The 20112-nt window shown below is 39.5% G+C and overlaps 1 protein-coding gene across 10 annotated transcripts in view; it reads left to right on the forward strand.

The window, feature by feature from the left end:
* Positions 1 to 11755: 11755 nt before the first annotated feature.
* The window catches only part of cpx (synaptic transmission protein complexin), a 28495-nt gene continuing 20138 nt past the window's right edge, over positions 11756 to 20112 (forward strand). For 5 of the 10 annotated variants that reach the window (XM_017136875.3, XM_070216164.1, XM_070216165.1 and 2 more), the window contains exons 1-3: positions 13379 to 13449; positions 14240 to 14414; positions 16102 to 16271. In XM_017136875.3, the coding sequence (XP_016992364.1) occupies positions 16217 to 16271 (55 nt within the window). In that variant the 5' untranslated portion in view covers positions 13379 to 13449; positions 14240 to 14414; positions 16102 to 16216. Of the gene's footprint in view, positions 11849 to 11949; positions 11965 to 13378; positions 13450 to 13494; positions 13512 to 14061; positions 14150 to 14239; positions 14415 to 16101; positions 16272 to 20112 lie in introns of those variants that run through there. The other 5 variants (XM_017136876.3, XM_017136881.3, XM_017136877.3 and 2 more) reach the window with 5 other exon arrangements.

The raw sequence follows: 20112 nt of genomic DNA on the forward strand, positions 1-20112 counted from the left end.
GAGAAAGATCGGTTATCCCTTCGATGAAATCATGAGTAGTGTTAGGTAACAAAAAGTTTGTATCATCGCAAGGAAGCCATGAAACGAGAGGAAGGTTAAAGTCACCCATCACAATGAGGCTATCAGCGCAGCCTAAGGCTGACATCACAAGTTGAATGGCAGAAAGGTGGCTTGAATAAACGCTTATATCGGAGCAAGGAGGGATGTATGAGCAAGTTAGGAAAATAAAAGTAGCACCGACGCGGACTTTTACTGCAATAAATTCAATTTCATCATTGTTGGCGTAGGGGAACAACTCAGAGGAAAAATCGTTTTTAACTGCTATAAGGACCCCACCCGCAAAAGAAGGACGATCCCTTCTATAAGTGGTGAACTTATGAATAAAAATTTCATGATCGAAGACAGAAGAATTAAGCCAGGTTTCGGTTAAGGCGATGGCATCAAAGTCAAAGGCAGCACTATTAGTATGAATTTGACTCAATTTACCCAAAAGACTGCGTACGTTTTGATAGTGGATGGAGAATATGTTATCTAGACTATGTTTTTTGGAATTTATTTCTGCCTTAAAAAAAATCCTAAAATTATTTTATGTATGGGGTTTGAAAGATAAAGGGTGTATCTTTTAAAAAACTTTAACTTCGAACCAAGCCATGCATCCATTTGCCTCTGACAGCTCCGCAAAGTTGGTCAATTTCAGCATTTTTCGAACTTTGAGGTCCTTTTGCTAAGAATCCTTGCGTCGGGGAACTTTTTGGAAAACGCAGTTTAACTTGGGAACTCGTAACGAATATAAAAATATAGCATTCATCGAGGTTAATTTTTGATGCTGCATAGTGTAATTTTTATAGCCGATACAATCGGCTAATATATCGGTGGCAAAGCGATTGCTGGAACACTATTAAAAAAGGCGTTTTGCGGTGTTCACTGTAATAATAATGGATTTCCAATTTGTTTTTGCATTTATACTTCTCGGAAATCTTTAAAGGTGTGGCCGCCAGACACATTTTAAAATCGTTAATGGGCGATTGTGGGCGTTAGAGGCTGAAATAAACTTGCGCTGCGTAGGAAGCCCAAGAATATGTGTGGAATATCTCAACCTTTTAGCTTTTGTAGTTTCCGAGATCTCAGCGTTCATACGGACAGACAGACAGACAGACAGACGGACATGGCTAGATCGACTCGGCTTTATGGGGTCGAAAACGCTTCCTTCTAGCTGTTACATACTTTTACTCGAATACAATATACCCTTTTACTCTACGAGTAACGAGTATAAACATATGGGCCTTTCGTTTGTTGTCAAAATAATAAAATTCGACAAAAATGGTTTTTATAGCAGGCCAGACCCCACAACAGCGAATTAAATATCCTCGGTGGACAGTGATACCCTAAGAACTGGAGTGACCATGGATGACCAAGACATATACATATAACCTTTAGGTGAATCTGAAGAAATCGCGGTCCAAGGAGGATTATCTATTGTAACCTTTTACACGGTCCTAGCCGTTATAAAACCTTTAATTTTTATATTTTTAAACAAAATCGTAGAAAAGGCTACACCAATAATGCACGCATTTTATAATCCTAACCGCAATACAAGTACTGAAGAAAATGTAAAGAAGAAGTGCTATGCGCCCACAGGCAAAAAATATTTTTTAAAAATCGCGCGATTTTTTTTTTAAATTTTTTGCATTTCTAATCGCAAAAGTTTGGTTACAAATTTTATTTATTAAGTTATAATTAGATTTTGGCCAAACTTAATTGAGGTTTTTGTACAAAAATCAAATGTGGCTTTAAATCATATTTAAAAAAAACGATTTCACCTAAAATCCGATGTCTAGTAATTACATAAACCTTTGGAAGTTAAATATAAGATTCTTTTCGATTTGTACTTCAAGAATTTCGAAATTTTTTAATTTTTAAGCAGTGATGGCACCAACGTGCTTTACTTAATTCAAGCTCGTTTTATACCCTTGCAGAGGATATTATATGCCTTTTAAAAGTGCAATAATGCCTAGCAGAATTCATTATGAATTTTTGTTTAAAGTAAAAGTTCTTAATAGTATTAAAAGTATTAATGGTTTCAAGTCATAATGAGTTTACTTGATACATTTCTTTAATTAGAAAAAAAATGGTCGTCAGTTGGTCAGCTAAGTAAGGAGTCTCTATTAGCCGAGTCACTCGACTATAGCGTTCTCTCTTTTTATACCCTTGCAGAGGGTATTATGATTTCAGTCAGAAGTTTGCAACGCAGTGAAGGAGACGTTTCCGACCCCATAAAGTATATATATTCTTGATCAGCATCACTAGACGAGTCGATCTAGCCAAGTCCGTCTGTCCGTCTGTCCGTCTGTCTGTTTCTACGCAAACTAGTCTCTCAGTTTTTGAGCTATCGGGATGAAACTTTCCCAAAAGTCTTCTTTCTATTGCAGGTAGTATATATGTCGGAACCGACCGGATCGGACAACTATATCTTATAGCTCCCATAGGAAGGATCGGAAAAGAAAACGTTAAAAAAATTCTAGCTTCGGTGTTTTTTGAAATATCACCTTCTACTTTTGGGGATGTTATTTTTTAAATATTTCTGAATTTCGAATTAATTATTTAAAAAATCGGACTACTATATCATATAGCTGCCATAGAAACGATCGTGAAATTAATGAAAAAGTAATAGGAAATAAATTCTAGCTTCTTTCCTTTTTATTGTATTATCTTCTACTCTAGGATATGACTCTTTTTAAATATTTCCGAATTTCAATTTTAATTTGATCAAAATCGGACGACTATATCATATAGCTGCCATAGGAACGATCGGAAAATTAATGAGATTAATGAAATTAATTGAACATTTTTGCGATTTGTTAATTAATAGGAATGATCTGCAAGGGTATTTAAGCTTCGGCTGGCCGAAGCTAGCTTCCTTTCTTGTTTCTATATGTAATATGTAACGGAAGCCTTTTTTGTCGGATTTCTATTTTAAGTGGTTGATTGTCATTTTTAAATAATATTATTAAATACTCTCTTAAGTTAAGACTGAACCTTGTTACACAAAGAAAATAGGATTTATTTAAAAGGCCGATTTAGTTACAGAACAGGGCCGAAGCATTTTATATGTAACATTTAATTCTTATATACTATATACTTTTTATTTTTATTTTGATTATTTTATTTGTTTTTTTTTACGTTTTTATGATTTTTTACCTAATATTACTTATTTCTACTTTTATTGTGAACTATTAACATTTAATACTTATATACTATATACTTTTTATTTTTATTTTGATTATTTTATTTGTTTTTTTTTTTTTACGTTTTTATGATTTTTTACCTAATATTACTTTTTTCTACTTTTATTGTGATTTTATAAATTCTTTAATTTTAATTGAGAATTGAGTTGCGCTCCTAATAGTTTTGAATTGATGGGGAAGATTGTTCCATAAACGGATGCTGTTAATAAAAAACTGCCTCTTCGAACAAAGCGTTAAAGTACGAGGGCATAGGTAATTATTTGTTCTGTCAAATATTTTAGGGCACATATTTTTCCTTGTATTTTTTTAAGCCTGTTCACCGCATCAAGTTGGTTGGGAATAGAGGTGAACAAATTACTTCAATGGCTCATAGGCTTTGATTGACTCAAATTATGATAGAACCTTAAATGCAATTATGTAGAAGGGCATCTAAGCAATTTTTTGGCGTAGGTTTTATTACAACTGAGCACAGACCCTCGAAGATATCTTTAATCAAAAAATTAAATGTTGCTACTTTTTTCAAACCGCGATTGCACAAATACCACCTGTTAACTAACTATGTATGCAGATATGCTTATATCCGTCTATATTAACACAATTTAATGCCCATAGGGCAGCACCAAAAACACTGTCGGCCTGTGTTACCTGTGAGATGAAAGTGTCTTATATATTAATATAACAAATTAAAATAGTTAAAAAAATAAATTAAAAAAAAAACAACAATTTTTTTCGTGTAAAATACTATTTTCTAGGTTATCTACTATTTTATAGGTAATCTACTATTTTTTGAGGCAATTTCTATTTTTTATGGGTTGGGGCAGTTTTCACTATTAAATATTTGATTTTACATATTTCTTTTTGTGTGTATTGGTGCTGATTAAGAATATATGTATGTATACAACCCTAGTCAAAAGTATTTTCACCAATTTGAATGTTAACTGTAGTCATATTTTGAACCTATAATATAAACATTTTGGCACCTATAGAAAGAGCACTTCAATTCCGTTTAAATGACACAAAAATTGTCTTAACCCATTAAGCACCCTTAACATTAACATTTGTGAAAATACTTTTGACCACCCCTGTATACTTTACGTGGTCGGAAGCATCTCCTTCACTGCGTTAAAAACTTCTGACTGAAATTATAATACCCTCTGCAAGGGTATAATAAACTTTACGAAATTTAATGTTCAGTTCTAATTCCTGATTGCTTTGATTGTCCCTAGCAGCTAGGGGTGCACCAAGTCTGAAATTCAGACTCTGAATGTATTGTTTCACTGTGTGTAGACTTGTGTACGCCAGTGGGCGTGTGTGTGGTAACTGGCTTACTTATCGAACCTTTGAAATTTAGGGCGGCGATGATTCCGGATATTTTAGCCGGGGCTCTGGCACTTATCTGCCCGGCACAATGTGCCAACTCATCGACCGCCATGGATACACGGGGACCAGGCGACAGAGCTACGAGTATCTCGTTGTTAACTGAGTCTCGGCTGACTTGTCAAACACAAAGACTGACACAAACACATGCGAAAAATTATCATTTGTCAAATCAGAACATGAAACCGTTTTAAATTTAGCCACTCTGCCAGTCATACGCCCCAAAGCTATCGCAACCAGCTTATACCCACGCCCTCTTGAAGCAGCTTGTGCTTTTGCGGGCCAAAATTACAATGTCTGTGGCTGAAGTAAAGTGAAGAAAAGTTGAGTTGTCATCTGTGCGGCTGCTGCGGTTGAATCCTCATTGATTAAAAAGGGCCGCACTAACCACGAAAGGAGCGGGCTAAGCTTTAGTGCTGGCTGCATTAGACGGCGGATATTCAATATCATTATTATGTGACAGTTGACTTTATTCCTTCACAAGAAAGAACGAAATTGTCAATCGTCGATGCTGACATAAGTTGAGTAATTAGGTATTATTATACCCGTTACTCGTAGAGTAAAAGGGTATACTAGATTCGTGCAAAAGTATGTAACAGCTAGAAGGAAGCGTTTCCGACCCCATAAAGTATATATATTCTTGATCAGGATCACTAGCCGAGACGATCTAGCCATGTCCGTCTGTCCGTCTGTCTGTCCGTCTGTCTGTCTGTCTGTCTGTCTGTCTGTATGAACGCTGAGATCTCAGAAACTACAAAAGCTAGAAGGTTGAGATTTCTCACACATATTCTTTGGCTTCCTACGCAGCGCAAGTTTATTTTAGCCGAGCGCCACGCCCCCTCTAACGCCCACAATCGCCCACTAACGATTTTAAAATGGGTCCTGCGCCCACATCTTTAAAGATTTCCGAGAAGTCTAAATGCAATTTTGTTGTGTATATTTATACCTATCGAAATGTAGAAGACATTTTTCAAATCGGACCATTCATTAAAAAGTTATACGATTTATAAATTGTCAACATATATCTATCTCCCTCGCACTCCCTTTAGCTGAGTTACGATTATTAGTCGGGACACCAACCAGACACAGCGTTCGCACTCCCTTTAGCGGAGTGACGGGTATTAGATAGTCGGGACACCAACCCGACTATAGCGTTCTCTCTTGTTTTTTATTGGAATTAATTTATAAGTTACACCCAAAAAAAGCCAAAAGTTGACGTTTAATGAATGAGCGTTGTATTAAAAATATACTACAGCTAGTATTAAACTGTCAGTATTATTTCAAAACTAAATAATGTTTGGAGCAGACTCAATAGTATTAGATTAAGACTAAATAGTATAGGCTTATTCCACGTGAAACGTGACAGGCCAATTTGGGTCAATTCTCAGAACCAATCGGAACTTTTTTTTCGAAAGAGAATTGAAATATAAGGATAGGTTTTTGTTTTTTTTTATCTCTTACCGCTTATTTTTAAAAAATATTTTTGTCCATTAACTCCGATTTTTTGGAGAAGTTTTTAGCAAACTCGAGGTCATGCCGACTTAGACTTCAAGAAGTCAATTTTTTAGTTATGCATCACTTGAGACTCGTTTGAGTTATTTTAATATTTGATATGCAAATTTGTGGGATATCTTCTTTTAAATTAAAACAAGAGAGAACGTTATAGTCGCGTGCCCCGACTATTAGATATCCGTTTCTCAGGGAGTGCGAGGGAGATGGAGATAGAAAACTTTGATTACGCATAACTTATTAACGAATGGTCCGATTTGAAAAATTTCTTATACATTTCGATAGGTATTGATAAACACAATAAAATTGCATTTTTGCTTTGCGAAATATTTAAATTTTTAAAATCGTATTTAAGCGATTGGGGGCGTTAGAAGGAGCGTGGCACCTTCTTGAAACAAACTTGCGCTGCGTAGGAACTTCAGGAATCTTCATGCCAAATACCAATCCTCAAGCTTTTATAGTTTCCGAGATCTCAGCGCTCATAAGGACGGACATGGCTATATCGACTCGGCTAGTGACCCTGATCAAGAATATATATACTTTATATACTTTTACACTGCGAATAACGGGTATAAAAACTCTGCACGCCGGAATACACGCGATTTCCGAAAAAAATAATTATTCTCATATTGCTTCATCAATTCTTCACGAAGTGATAAAATAAAATGTTTGTATTTGCAAGACCAAAGACCAATATAATGTCTAAGATGAGTAACGGCCATACATTTGTTTTGCAATATGCAGCCTGATTTTTGGTGGCGACGAAATCACAAAATAGTTTGCACATGCTTGTGTGAGTAAACACAACTCACCAGCAAGCAATGCACTATGGGGCATTTGACCACCTGGGTTGGCCAAAACCCATTTTTTAAAAGTCGTTAAAACAAAAAATTTTGTTTGAGGATGTGTTAACAGAAGACTATTTAACAATGTTACGTTTACAGAAATCCGATAGAGGTCGCCTCTGTTAAGTTAGAAGCTGTTAAATCAGCTGTTTGAAGTTCAATTATCGGGCTGTTGTATTTCGACTTTTTGTATTTCGACTTTTAAATTTGAGTTTTTAAGCTATCTAAGTAAACTTTATGATCGGATTTAAAGGACTATGCTATGTACTAAGTAGTTGTGTGGTTAGACGACAAAAATCATGCGGTTTTTTCTTATAAATGAGTGTTAAAGGGAATGGTCTAACAAGTACATTTTCGTAAGAAGACTAAATTTCAAATGGAGCAACAAAGTGAGTCCAGCGGAGTCCACTTCTGGAACCTATTGGGATTTATAGATTATTTAATTGTTGTTAAAGTGTATATGGTCAGAATCGCCACTTATTGCGATTTTTTCTGTAATTTAAGCAAAAATGAGCAAATATGGGTAATTGTATGGCAACAAGGACACTTTTGTGGTTAATTCCTCGCTTTTACTTCTTTGCAACTCTGTGCCATTAAGAAGTTATACTCCACAAACACAAAGACAATCGCTAGCTCAAATCTATAAAGATACACATATAAGACAGTTCACAGGTGGACAACGAGACACATAAAACCAAACATTTAAGCTAATTTACATTAACAAATACCTTTGCAAGGAATTTCCATTTTCAGATTTATGAAAGTCATCTTTCACACCACACAATTAACAAGCAAAGGAAGCTAATTTTTCTCTCAATTTTTCGACATTGCTAGGTCTCTCTATCAGGCAACTTTGTTGCAGTGGCAGAACTACAGATTTCCCACCAAAAATTTTTGGAACGCGATTTTCTTCAAATGAAGATGTCAAGAATCGATTAGTATGATCCATTCATTAAAATAAATTATGAAAATAAATAGGTTTATGCACCAAAATTGGGATTTTTACCCATAGTGCACTGGTGGCTAAGGAAGTAAGGACTTTTCTGGCTTTAAATTATTATCAAAAAAGAGTAGAAATACTTTTTAATTGACTAACTTAAGGCTTTAAAACGAAAGTTCCGCTACAACTTGAACAAAAAGTCGTAAAAATGTAGAGTAAATTCTTTGCTTTTCTTTTTGAGAAATTTAGGATATAGTCGTCCGATTTGTACGAAACTTTTAATACTGTTTTATAAACTGACATAATTGCTATTTCTAAAGTTATGTGCATTTATCTCCAAAAACAGCAAAGTTAATTTGTTTGTTTCTATGGCAGCTATATGATTTAGTTGTCCGATCCGGAGATTCTCATTTATAACACAGGCCGACAAAATGTGACATGGGTCGATGTCCAGGCCTGCCACCATTTTATTTCGATAAATGAGGCTTTTCTAAGCATAAGTTGTCACTACGCCTATAGTCCATCAGCTCTGGTATTTGCGGTATCTTTAATTTAAGAAAATCACAAATTTTCTTCGTCTTTTGGGATATATCTTCAAGAGTGGTCAACCAATTTTGGTAATCTTTTCGGAATTAAATAGTTACATGTCTCTTTTATACGGTCGTTTTGGAAAATTCAATCTAACTGAACCACAAGAGAAGGTGGGTGCATTTAAAATTTTAAAATCACAGCAAAGTTTAAAAATCTTCATTTGTGAACAGCGTTTAAAAATTAAATAAAAATATTTTCTTCTACAATGCATTTTTGATCCAAAGACACCTTATGTCCCTAATTTTTAAGGACACTCATCAGGTTTTTGTGTATTGTTTTGGAATTTTTAAAATTGTTTTTCTTACTTCCTTCACAGTGACGATTCACAAACAGTGCCCAAACCTCTGAACGCTGAGATCTTGGAAACTATAAAAGATAGAAGATTGACATTTTGCATGCAGATTCTAGGAGTTCCTACGCAGCGCAAGTTTGTTTCAAAAGGGTGCCACGTGTTGGGTGTGTTTATTAATACTTATCGAAATGTAGAAGAAATTTTTTAAATCGGACCATTCGTTAAAAAGTTACGGCGGATCAAAGTTTTTATCTCCATCTCCCTCGCACTCCTTTTAGCTGAGTAACGGGTATCTGATAGTCGGGGCACCCGACTATAGCGTTCTCTCTTGTTTTTTATGCAGTTTCAACCATATTCGCTCGGGACATGTCGCTCGGGACATTTTTATACCCTTGCAGAGGGTATTATGATTTTAGTCAGAAGTTTGCAACGCAGTGAAGGAGACATTTCCGACCCCATAAAGTATATATATTCTTGATCAGCATCACAAGACGAGTCGATCTAGCCATGTCCGTCTGTCCGTCTGTCCGTCCGTCTGTCCGTCTGTCCGTCTGTCCGTCCGTTTCTACGCAAACTAGTCTCTCAGTTTTAAAGCTATGGGGATGAAACTTTCGTAAAAGTCGTATTTCTATTGCAGGTAGTATATATGTCGGAACCAACCGGATCGGACAACTATATCTTATAGCTCCCATAGGAAGGATCAAAAAAAAAAACGTAAAAAAATTCTAGCTCCGGTGTTTTTTGAAATTTTACCTTTTACTCTTGGGAATATTTTTTTTTATATATTTCTGAATTTCGATTTTTTTGTTTTTTAAATCGGATCACTATATCATATAGCTGCCATAGGAACGGTCGAAAAATTAAATGGAAATTAATGGGAAAAAAATTATATCTTTGTTGGTTTTTATTACATTCCCTTCTACTCTGGGATATGACTATTTTGAAATATTTCCGAATTTCGATTTTAATTTTTAAAAAATCGAACTACTATATCATATAGCTGTGATAGAAACGATCGAAAAATTAATGTGAAATAATAAGAAATTTAACATTTTTGTGATTTGTAAATTAATAGAATGATCTGCAAGGTTATATAAGCTTCGGCTTGCCGAAGCTAGCTTCCTTTCTTGTTTTCTTAGCGTTTTGTAAAGTGTATTTCTTTACCTCTATCCCTCAATTACTGACTGTTTTGCTTTTAACTTAATGGTTTAACATGTAAATGAAGCATTCAGTACAAAAAAATGTCACATACTAGCAGGGACTGTAAATAACAGTTATTTGAGACTTTTATTTTAAAAGGCCTACTGAGATTTGTTCAATTTTTTATCAACAATTTTACTGGTTTTTATGCACTTTATAGACATGGACAAATAACAGTTAATTTGCTTTCCAGATTTGTTGAAATGCATATGCTTTGTGGACAAGAGTAAAAAGAATTTATTTTTGACGTTTAAAACAAAATATCACAGTAGTCTTTTTAAAATAAAAGTCTCAAAAAACTGTTATTTACGGTCCCTGCATACTAGCATTCCTAATGGATAAATTAACAACTGAAGAGAGGTCCAAAAAAACCCAAAAAAATAGCCAAAAACTGATTTTTGTGTATATTGGTGGAGTTTGTCATAAAAATAATCAAACTATACTCCAAATTTTTAGTTAAGCTCAGGATCAAACTATTTAGAAACTAATATCGGGGCAAAATCATGTGGAAATATGTTTTATTCAAGTTTCAAGATTTTTGGCTTGGTGGACCTTTTGGTGGAAGTGCCCATATATATTCTTGATCAGGGTCAGCCGAGTCGATCTAGCCATGTCCGTCTGTCTGTCTGTCCGTCTGTTTGTCTGTCTGTCTGTATGAACGCTGAGTTCTCGGAAACTACAAAAGCTAGAAGGTTGAGATTTCCCACACATATTCTTGGGCTTGAGCTTTTGTAGACCCCAAGATTTCCAATATTTATTTTAGGTATTTAAGACAAATGAAAATGCACCATGGAAAAATTCAATCAATTTTGCTTCCCTGAAGGAATTAGAATTTCTGCGGCCATGGCACTTAGCACGACTACTGCAGAAAATCTCCAGGCGAACGGGTCTCCTGGCAGTCATTTCGGTCCAAAGAAGCTATCAAATGTTGCCGAATGTTGACAAATTTCTTGCCCTTGGGACTGCTGATGACACAGGGACCGAATAACAAAATACAGCGCCAAAAATAATCATAACAGAGCAAATTGGCGATAAAGGCCGCCAACGCAAATTCCCTTAAACAGCAGCAAAATTAAGATTATATTGGGAAGAGGGATGCCGACGAAGTACGCAAGCAGGTGGCATAAAGCGAAATGGGTTTGATTTTAATCAAAATAATGGGCTGCGACACCGCATGATGACGTGTATTACTTAATTAAATAATTTGTATAAATTGCTCCTTCGCCCCGTGCACGCAAGCACCCACCGGAATTCCTTGTCCCGGGAGGAATCTCTGACGGATCGAGTAAACAATCCGGGCATTAGCCGTTATCACTCGATATCTTCCGGCTGGTGCGTAAAGTTTACAAGCGGCGCAGGGACACAAGGACGTCGAGCACATATGTATGTATGCCCAGAAATTAGCGAGGAATAACCTGTCGCCGGTTCCGTATCCGTGCGAGGTGTATCCGAACATGAAGCAATTTGCTTATCAGAACACCAGACTGCTAGACGTATGCCTATGGAATACAATGCACATGTGAGAGGGGTACCCTCGCCTAGCCGTCGGGCGGATACGCTCACTCCCAGAATGTCGTCCCTGGGCGCACGGGGAAAGTTGTTATTAGCCAACAATTTGGCTGAAAGCTTTCGGGAAGCAAGCTCTCTCCTGGTTTGGGGGTCAACTGTCAAAACTGACAGAAGTGGGCTCACTCGCCGTCGTTCTCTCTGCGTTGGGGGGCTCTCTCTGTGCTCTCGGCGTGCGTGTTATCGCCACAAACTTTACACTGACTAACGGTCTGGCGTTTTGGGCAGTTAATGTAGTTCCACCCAGCAGCGCCACCGTCATCGCCACAAAGCGAACTTTTCGGTTTGTATACAGGCGCCGCGTCGAGTAGCAATTAGTGAAATAATTCTAAGTGCCGCGTGCATTTCGGTGGGAAAAATATCCAAGTTTTATAGTTCTCGGTGCCCTGTCTGATTTAGGTAGGCAGTTGATGAAGTCGGCGAGTCCTACTTCCTCTGAGATGCCAAGGACTCCGTGGCCCGTATAGTTTTCCGCGGCGTCCCCCCGACCCAGGACCCATTCTAATAGCCAGTGGGCTTTTACCCCAGCGTCTGCAATGCCCTGGTGGCCAGGACGTGACTGTCATTTTAAGCAGGGAGCGTCGCTCTGCGGAGCCAGAAGTAATAAGCAATTTGTGGCGGAAAAGTTATATCGCGCTGCGCAGAAAGAACTGGTTGGAATATAATTGATTGGTATATAAGCTGAAGGGAGAGCGTCGGATGCAGAAGGAGTCCCCCCAATCGCACTTACTTTCACCAAGCAGTCTGGAATCGCCAAGAAACTATAATTGATTGAGTGGAAAACAATAATGCCCCGCCAGTGGCGCTGGCATGGAAACCCTCGGATTTGTGTCGCACTAATTAGATGTCGGGAGAATTCTCCTTCGCAAGACGTCCCCGCTGCCTTGGGCCATCGATGCACTTGCGACGGCTTAGGCTTAGGCCGACCGCAGTTCGCCGGTGGAAGGTTGAGCGGACGTGGCCAGAACTTTGCAATTTCCTTCTTTAAAGCTCTGTGCTTCCGATGCTGCCTTCCTGTCTTTCCTTCTTTTCTTTGTCGGCTCTACATATGCAAACAAACTGGACTGGCAACTGACAAGCGAACAAAGGCTGCTGTGATGGGCTGTGTGTGCAGGGGTGCGGATGGTTCCGTTCAGAGTGATGATAATGACTCGTTAGCTCAGGCCCATACGGCAGATGGAGCGTCTTATCAGTAGCGCCTGCCAGAAAAATTACGGAAACTCGCATTCGACTGTGGCTCGAATCAATATCGAGTCTCCGTCGCGTTCTGCGCAGGCGCCAGCGCACAAATGTAGGCAGCGCTTTTGGTACTGATTTCAAAGTCAAAAAGTCAAGAGAGGGAGAAAGAGCGAGACAGAGAGGGGAATCGAATTATGTAACGGACAAAAGTAGCAGAAGATAAATATATTATTAGTCGCAGCGAGAGGCAAGGAGCCAAATGGCGTTACATAAAGATGTGTCGGTGGGCAGGGGAACGGGTCCTCTCAGCCCTCATAGTCCTATGGTCCTGCAGTCCTACAGTCTAACAGTCCAACAACAACAACAGAGGGCTCTTGCGCCTTAAGCGCTCTTCCATTGAACGAGCCCCTCGTGTTGTTGTCCTTGTCTAAGCACTCGTCCCACTCGTTTCCTCTCGGCGACCCGAACCGTGAAAAGCACTCAAGCCCGAGCCCGCAGAATTCCGGCAGGGGCCAAAGCTCCGTCCCCTCGGCGGGCTCTTTATTGGATTTTGGCGTTTTGGCCGCAGCCGCAGTCGGCGCCAACGTCGCTGCCTCTGCCGACGTTTCTGCCAGTCGTTTCGAAAGCGGTGCCGCGGCGACGAGCCGAGTTTTCCATGTAGGGAACTCGGCAGTGGCGTGCAGAAGAGTGCGAACATAGCATGAAGTAAGAAGCGCCGAATAAAACATAGCGACGGCCTAGGTGAAAAGTGGAAAACCAAAGCAAAAGTATTAAGCACACACACACACACACAGAGCGTACGCACACACCAGCAGGCGAGTGCGGAGTTGAGCGAGTGAGCGTGTATATAGAGGCCTTGTGCACATATCACGTATACGTATATTATACGTATGTCGATACTGGCCCATCGTTGTATTTAAAAAAATCGACGAAAAGGCCCGAGCACGAATGAAAATCTAAATTGATTTAAAGAATTTATTCTATCGAGCTAATTCAATTGCTGGGCCAGTTGACTGAGTGCTCTAGTGCGAGCGCAGCTTTATGTAATCAGTGAAAAAACGGAACACGGCCGTCTGCCAAAAGAACTCGACTCGGCGTAGCGTGCCCAGCACTCAAAATCCAATCGAATTTGTTTGCTGCGCGTGTTACGTAAAGTAAAAATCTTGTTTGTTCGCGGCACCCGCCTCTGCCGTCCCCCGTTCGGCCCTTCCTTACCACGGGCATAAAGGGCACTTACGTGTACGTTCCCATAAAAGAAACCCTAATAAAGAAATATCGATAAAAGCAACAAAGCAAGTGGCACGGCAGCACAATAACAGCGACGACAAGAGAAACATCAGGAACAATGCGACCCCAGGGGGAGTGTGTGCCCGATATTTTTAAATTAACGCCAGGCCAATAGAATGTGGGTTGGGGCATCTGCCCACGAATCGATGTGGGAACGCTGGCCAGCGAACTGTTATCTCATGCTTCCTGTATCTCTGCTTGCTTTCAGGAACCCTGTCCGCCTAGTGCACGCTCTTCTCTGTGGACTTCTTTAAAACAAAATCACTAAGTCGCAGACTATTTCTAAACTTTGCTCCTTCAACAACAAAATCCACACTGCTAGCGCGCTCACGCAAGAATCTGCAGCGGAAATCTGAAAGGAATACTTGCTAAACTAAGCCCAGGTAAGTGAGTGACGGAACCAATCCGAAAAGTGTCCAAAGTATGCCTCGAGTATGCTCCAAACTTTTACGCATTTTACGTCAAATATTTGTGCAAAGTTTTCCGCACTTCGCACATTTCCCGCGTAGAGTGCTTGACGGCAGTAAAAAGCTCCAAGCTCATTACACAATCTTTCGGTCCCTTAAAAGTATACGAGTTGCAATATATTCTATTTTCTATATTCTATTCGATTCCGGGCCCCCACAGCTGGCCACTTTCGCAAGAAAAGAGGTCAAATGGTTAACCCAACTCGACGCATACTTGATATTTACCTGAGCCATCTTTGTTGTGGCGTATACTTGATGCCCGCTGACCCTTTTCTAGCTGGGGTCAAACAGCCATGAGCGCGGGAGTAGTATTAGGACACATTCAGGCAACAACAAAATATGCACGAGTGGGTCGAACATAGCTTATTTGCGTGTTTATTGGCTTTGGCTTTCCTACTGGTTTCCGTATTACAAAACTTCAAACGTAATTAGATAGCCAGCTGAGAGGTCTTTGGGTCAACTTGTGTTGTTTATTTGTACAAGGACAAGAAAGTGTTTCTTGCTTTTGTTGGGACCACACCTTCAGCCACCAGGCCATAAAATTCTAAGCACGAATCCCATAAATTTTCTCTTTTATTTACATATATTAAGTCAGGTATGTTCGTCCTGCCTGGCCGTTCCGCTCCTCAAACCCGTTTCTCCGATTAATTTCCATCTGAGTTGGGCGCCTGTGCCTCCTCTGCCCTGCTAGATGCTGGGGATCCAGGATAATTCTGCAAACTTCAAATGACCCGGCCAATAAGCAATTCAGCTGTTTGCTGACTGACTGCCTGTCACAGCCTGCCAGCTACAGGGCCGGGAAAAAGGACTGAAAGCCCTCTGCAGCATCAGCTTAATTCATTAGCTGGGGCGGGGAGGAAGGGAAGGCGGATCACAAGCCAGCGGCGAAATACCGTTCCTAACTGACACTGGCCAGGGAGTTTGCCCACAGCCCCCACTAGGCCCCCAGCCGAGCAAATGGTTTTTATGCCAAACTAATTTCGTTGCTCGTTTGCTGGTGTTGCTTTAATTTGCGCAGCTAGCCAGAAACAAGTTGCCGCCTCCGGCTTAAGTTCGTTAGCCCAATTTGCGCAAATATTAATACATGGTTACAAAGAGACAGACACCGAAAATACAGCAATAGGATACTCTGGGTTGGCCCTGGTGCTGCTCCCCAGCCAGGGGCGTTAATAAAATTGAAAATTTTTGGCTGGAGGACGCGCAGCCCACATTCATTACGGCATTATTGTGCTACAAGAGCGGGCCTGAGTTATTAGATTTCCCGAATTAAGTACAGCACCAGGGTACCTTCGAAAGGAGAGCCATAGCAGGAGGGGGAGTAGGAGCATCTGCAGTCGATGTCGATGTCGGCGAACGTTCAGTCTCGACTCGGGCCAAATCATGAGCTGGAAGCGAATCCCTAGCTCGGAGTGTGCAAGTCCGGTGGCCGCGAACGTTTCAACTGAACTACCGGCTCCCGTAATGTCGGATGGAGGGGAGTTGGACTTAAGGCATTTATGATAAGCGGCTTAAAGTATCAGGAAGGCCCAGGTGACAGGGCACTCCTTTGTCCAGCAAGACACCAAATTAATTTGCTCTTTTCTCTTTGCCCTGTCGCTTTCAGCTTAAGGAGGACATAAGATCCGGTGCGGACCGCAAGTGCATTGCCTCGTGCGGAAGCGGAGGACCCACAACAGGACCCATAACAGGAGCCACGCCCGTAGAGCGACAGCCTAAAAATGGCGGCCTTCATAGCTAAGCAAATGGTTGGAAACCAATTAAGTGCCGTTAAAGGTAAGTCGCGCTGAAAGCACCCAGCCCCGAGTCTCCCCTGAGCATTTTATTTTTGGTACCCGATCAATACACTTTGATATGGATGTGCGGGTATACATAATTCATTTTCAAGCTGCTGCGCAGCGACAAAAAATTACCACACATGAAAGTGGCCAACGCTTTTAGATACACAACAGGGTCCTGTCCGCCCTTCTCATCCCCATCCGCATACGCTTCCCCCATTCCGTCTTCAACCCCGCCCAGGCATTAGCTAAAGTCATTGAGTTCCCATTGCCGCTGCTGTTTAATCAGCGGCTGTGCAATCGCTCGGAAAATCATTGAATGCTTTCAGAAAGAGAAAAGACCGAAGGCGAGGGCGAGAATATTTAAGTTGAAATGCTTATCAACCGACAGCATGCGAGCCCATTCTGAGCTTGGGCATTTACATAGAGCAGCCCCCTGTCTGTGACATAATGTACCTCTGCTTGCCCCGGCAGTAATCTCGTTCAATTTGCAAGCGCGCTGCAGTGCCATTCCAAGGTTTGCCCCATCCGCATCCCCATCCCCATCCCCATCCCTATCCCGACCCCAAAAGCTGCAGCTGAGCTGAGCAGAGCACATTACCGGGTCTCTTATCGAACGCAAAAATTCTGCACGAATGCGCAGGAAAGTGGTTCCGACAAATTGATACAGTTAATTGTGTAGATTGATGCTGAATTTGTCACACTCCCTTGCCCTTGCCCAGAAGGAGCCTCAGCCAGAGAGGGTTCAGAGCCCGCAACTCAATCATTCCTTCGTCCTGTTTGTCAGGCTGTCAGCTGCGACTCAGTTCGAGATTGCGGCAAGTACGCCTGGCCATTAGGCTGTCAGGTCTGGCTGAGAAACACGAAAACGCTATTAGCATGGGCATAAAATTCGAAAAACCGATTCTAAGCCTACTGCCACTCATACGTTGGCCAGTTACCAGGATACTAAGTTTCAAATACTCTTCCCCCTTTCTTGTGTCCCAGCTTGAAATCTTCGCCTCCGCGACTACTTTTGGCTCCTAATGATGCAGCAAGGCGAATACTTAATTTACACCATAAAATGCGTCTGTGTGATGAAAGCGAATTAAAATATACTCATAACAAGAAAGGAAGCTAGCTTCGGCCAGCCGAAGCTTATATACCCTTGCAGATCATTCCTATTAATTAACAAATCGCAAAAATGTTAATTTTCTAATATTTCTCATTAATTTTCCGATCGTTCCTATGGCAGCTATATGATATAGTCGTCCGATTTTGATAAAATTAAAATTGAAATTCGGAAATATTTAAAAAGAGTCATATCCTAGAGTAGAAGATAATACAATAAAAATCAAAGAAGCTAGAATTTATTTCCTATTACTTTTCCATTAATTTTCCGATCGTTCCTATGGCAGCTATATGATATAGTAGTCCGATTTTTTAAATAATTAATTCGAAATTCAGAAATATTTAAAAAATAACATCCCCAAAAGTAGAAGGTAATATTTCAAAAAACACCGAAGCTAGAATTTTTTAAAGTTTTTTTCTTCCGATCCTTCCTATGGGAGCTATAAGATATAGTTGTCCGATCCGGTCGGCTCCGACATATATACTACCTGCAATAGAAAGAAGACTTTTGCGAAAGTTTCGTCCCGATAGCTCAAAAACTGAGAGACTAGTTTGCGTAGAAACAGACAGACGGACAGACGGACAGACGGACAGACGGACAGACGGACAGACAGACAGACGGACAGACGGACGGACAGACGGACAGACGGACATGGCTAGATCGACTCGTCTTGTGATGCTGATCAAGAATATATATACTTTATGGGGTCGGAAACGTCTCCTTCACTGCGTTGCAAACTTCTGACTGAAATCATAATACCCTCTGCAAGGGTATAAAAATCATGGTCGGGAATGCTCCAGCAGAGAATTTGTTCAGCCATTTCTGTGCTTCGTTTCCTTTGCACATGTGAATTGTATAGCAAGCGGTTCTCTAACGCTTTTCCATGAAAAACATATTTTCCGGATCAAGCGGCTTAGTGGGTGGCAGGAAGTAAATGCCAGCTAATGCATTTCCACTGTCACCATTTGCACTTGCAATCAGACGATTTATTAGAGCTGAAGTTAGCCTTTATTACTATTGCCTGTCCTGCTTAAGGATAAGTTATAGATTTTTAATAACTTGTCTGCCCTGACTAGTCAGAACAGTGAAAAATGTTACAGTAAGCGGCTTCTAATATATGTAGATATGTTTATCAGAGACCGTAATTCGAAAAAATCATTTTTACCGGTTATTTAAAATTTTTATTATACAAATTTCAAAATAATTATTATTATCAATTTGTATAATATCGCACAAAAATAAACATTGTTCGAGGATTTAAATTGTTGCAAACAAAAAAAAAACTTGGTAAAATCAACTGTAATAATTGTCAAACAGGTCCCAATCAGCAAAATTGACAATTCTACTAAGTAAATTGTCATTTCACAACAACAAAAAACACACAATTAGCAAAGACACAAACCCAAAGCAAAAACAAAATACACGTAGCTATTTTAATAGTTACGTAACTATCTTTGTTGGTCAATTTTACCAAGCAAATTTTTTTGTGTGTGCTTATTTTTTGAGTTCGAAGAAACCATAAGTTATTCGCTAATATCTTTTGAGTTCTTACCTTTATAACATTACCAATTTTTTATTAGACGGAAGCTATTTTGACCTTATAAAGTATATATGTTGTTGGTCAGGAGAATAAAAACAAGAGACAACGCTGTAGGCGAGTAATTTGACTGAAAGATACCCATTACTCAGAAAAAGAAAGTGCAAGATAGATCGATATATGAATGTAGCAAAGCGACTGCTTACGCTGCTTGAATTCCATTACTTGCTCTTAACTCTTTATGAATGGTGCGATTTGAAACATGACTTCTATACTTTTGGGTGTTAGAGTGGGCGTGGCGTTTCATTATTTTTTCATTATTGTTTCATTATGTGTACTAATTGCAAATTACGTTATCTTTTTTTCAGGTAAGCGTTTATAAAACACCAACTGAATGTTACATAACTAATATGCGTAAGTTTCTGTCACCCACCCATCGATAATTAAACCAAGATCTAAACTTTTTAAAAGCATACATTAGCAACAACTCAATATTTTATAGACTAAAGCATTGTTTTTATGGCACTACCTATTTAGTTTACAGTTCACTTGCTTTTGTTTCAGACCAGGTTTGGAGACCAGGTTTAATTGACGGGCAAGAGCATGTTTACATAATACAAATTTTTACAAAAATTTTTGGCCCTAGTCCCGTTTACGATTGAAACATTGAAAGGGGTTCTCAAATAAATGGTTTTACTTAAGCTTAGCCCTGCACAACCTTATATTTCACTAATCAAAGAGCCCTAGTTTGTTTTATACTTGCTTATTTTGATGTAAACTACTAGACATTCGTTATATTCCATATGAATCCATGAAAAATTTAAAACGGCAATGGTTTTAACTTTTAAACATACATAGGTTTGATCTTAATTATAATGAAATAATTAATGGCCTTATAAATGCCGTGCTATGAATAGCTGTTTACAAACTAACTTTCGGGTTTATTGTGGCTGGGGAGCTTGATTTGTTGTATGCAAAACAATGCAAGTGCATCGATTACTTAAGCCCCTCAGTCACTGGTAAATTTTGAACAGTTTTCAAAATATTACCTTTAAATAATACGCCATTTTGCTAATTTTATACGATTTATTAATCATAGGTCATTACAGTAAGCCTCTCTAGCTATCCACACTCAGCTTGATTATTCATGTACATCAGATATAATAAAGTTATCGTAATTTATTTAACCTA

Source organism: Drosophila takahashii, chromosome 3R (genome assembly GCF_030179915.1).
Source record: "Drosophila takahashii strain IR98-3 E-12201 chromosome 3R, DtakHiC1v2, whole genome shotgun sequence".
Classification (NCBI taxonomy): domain Eukaryota; kingdom Metazoa; phylum Arthropoda; class Insecta; order Diptera; family Drosophilidae; genus Drosophila; species Drosophila takahashii.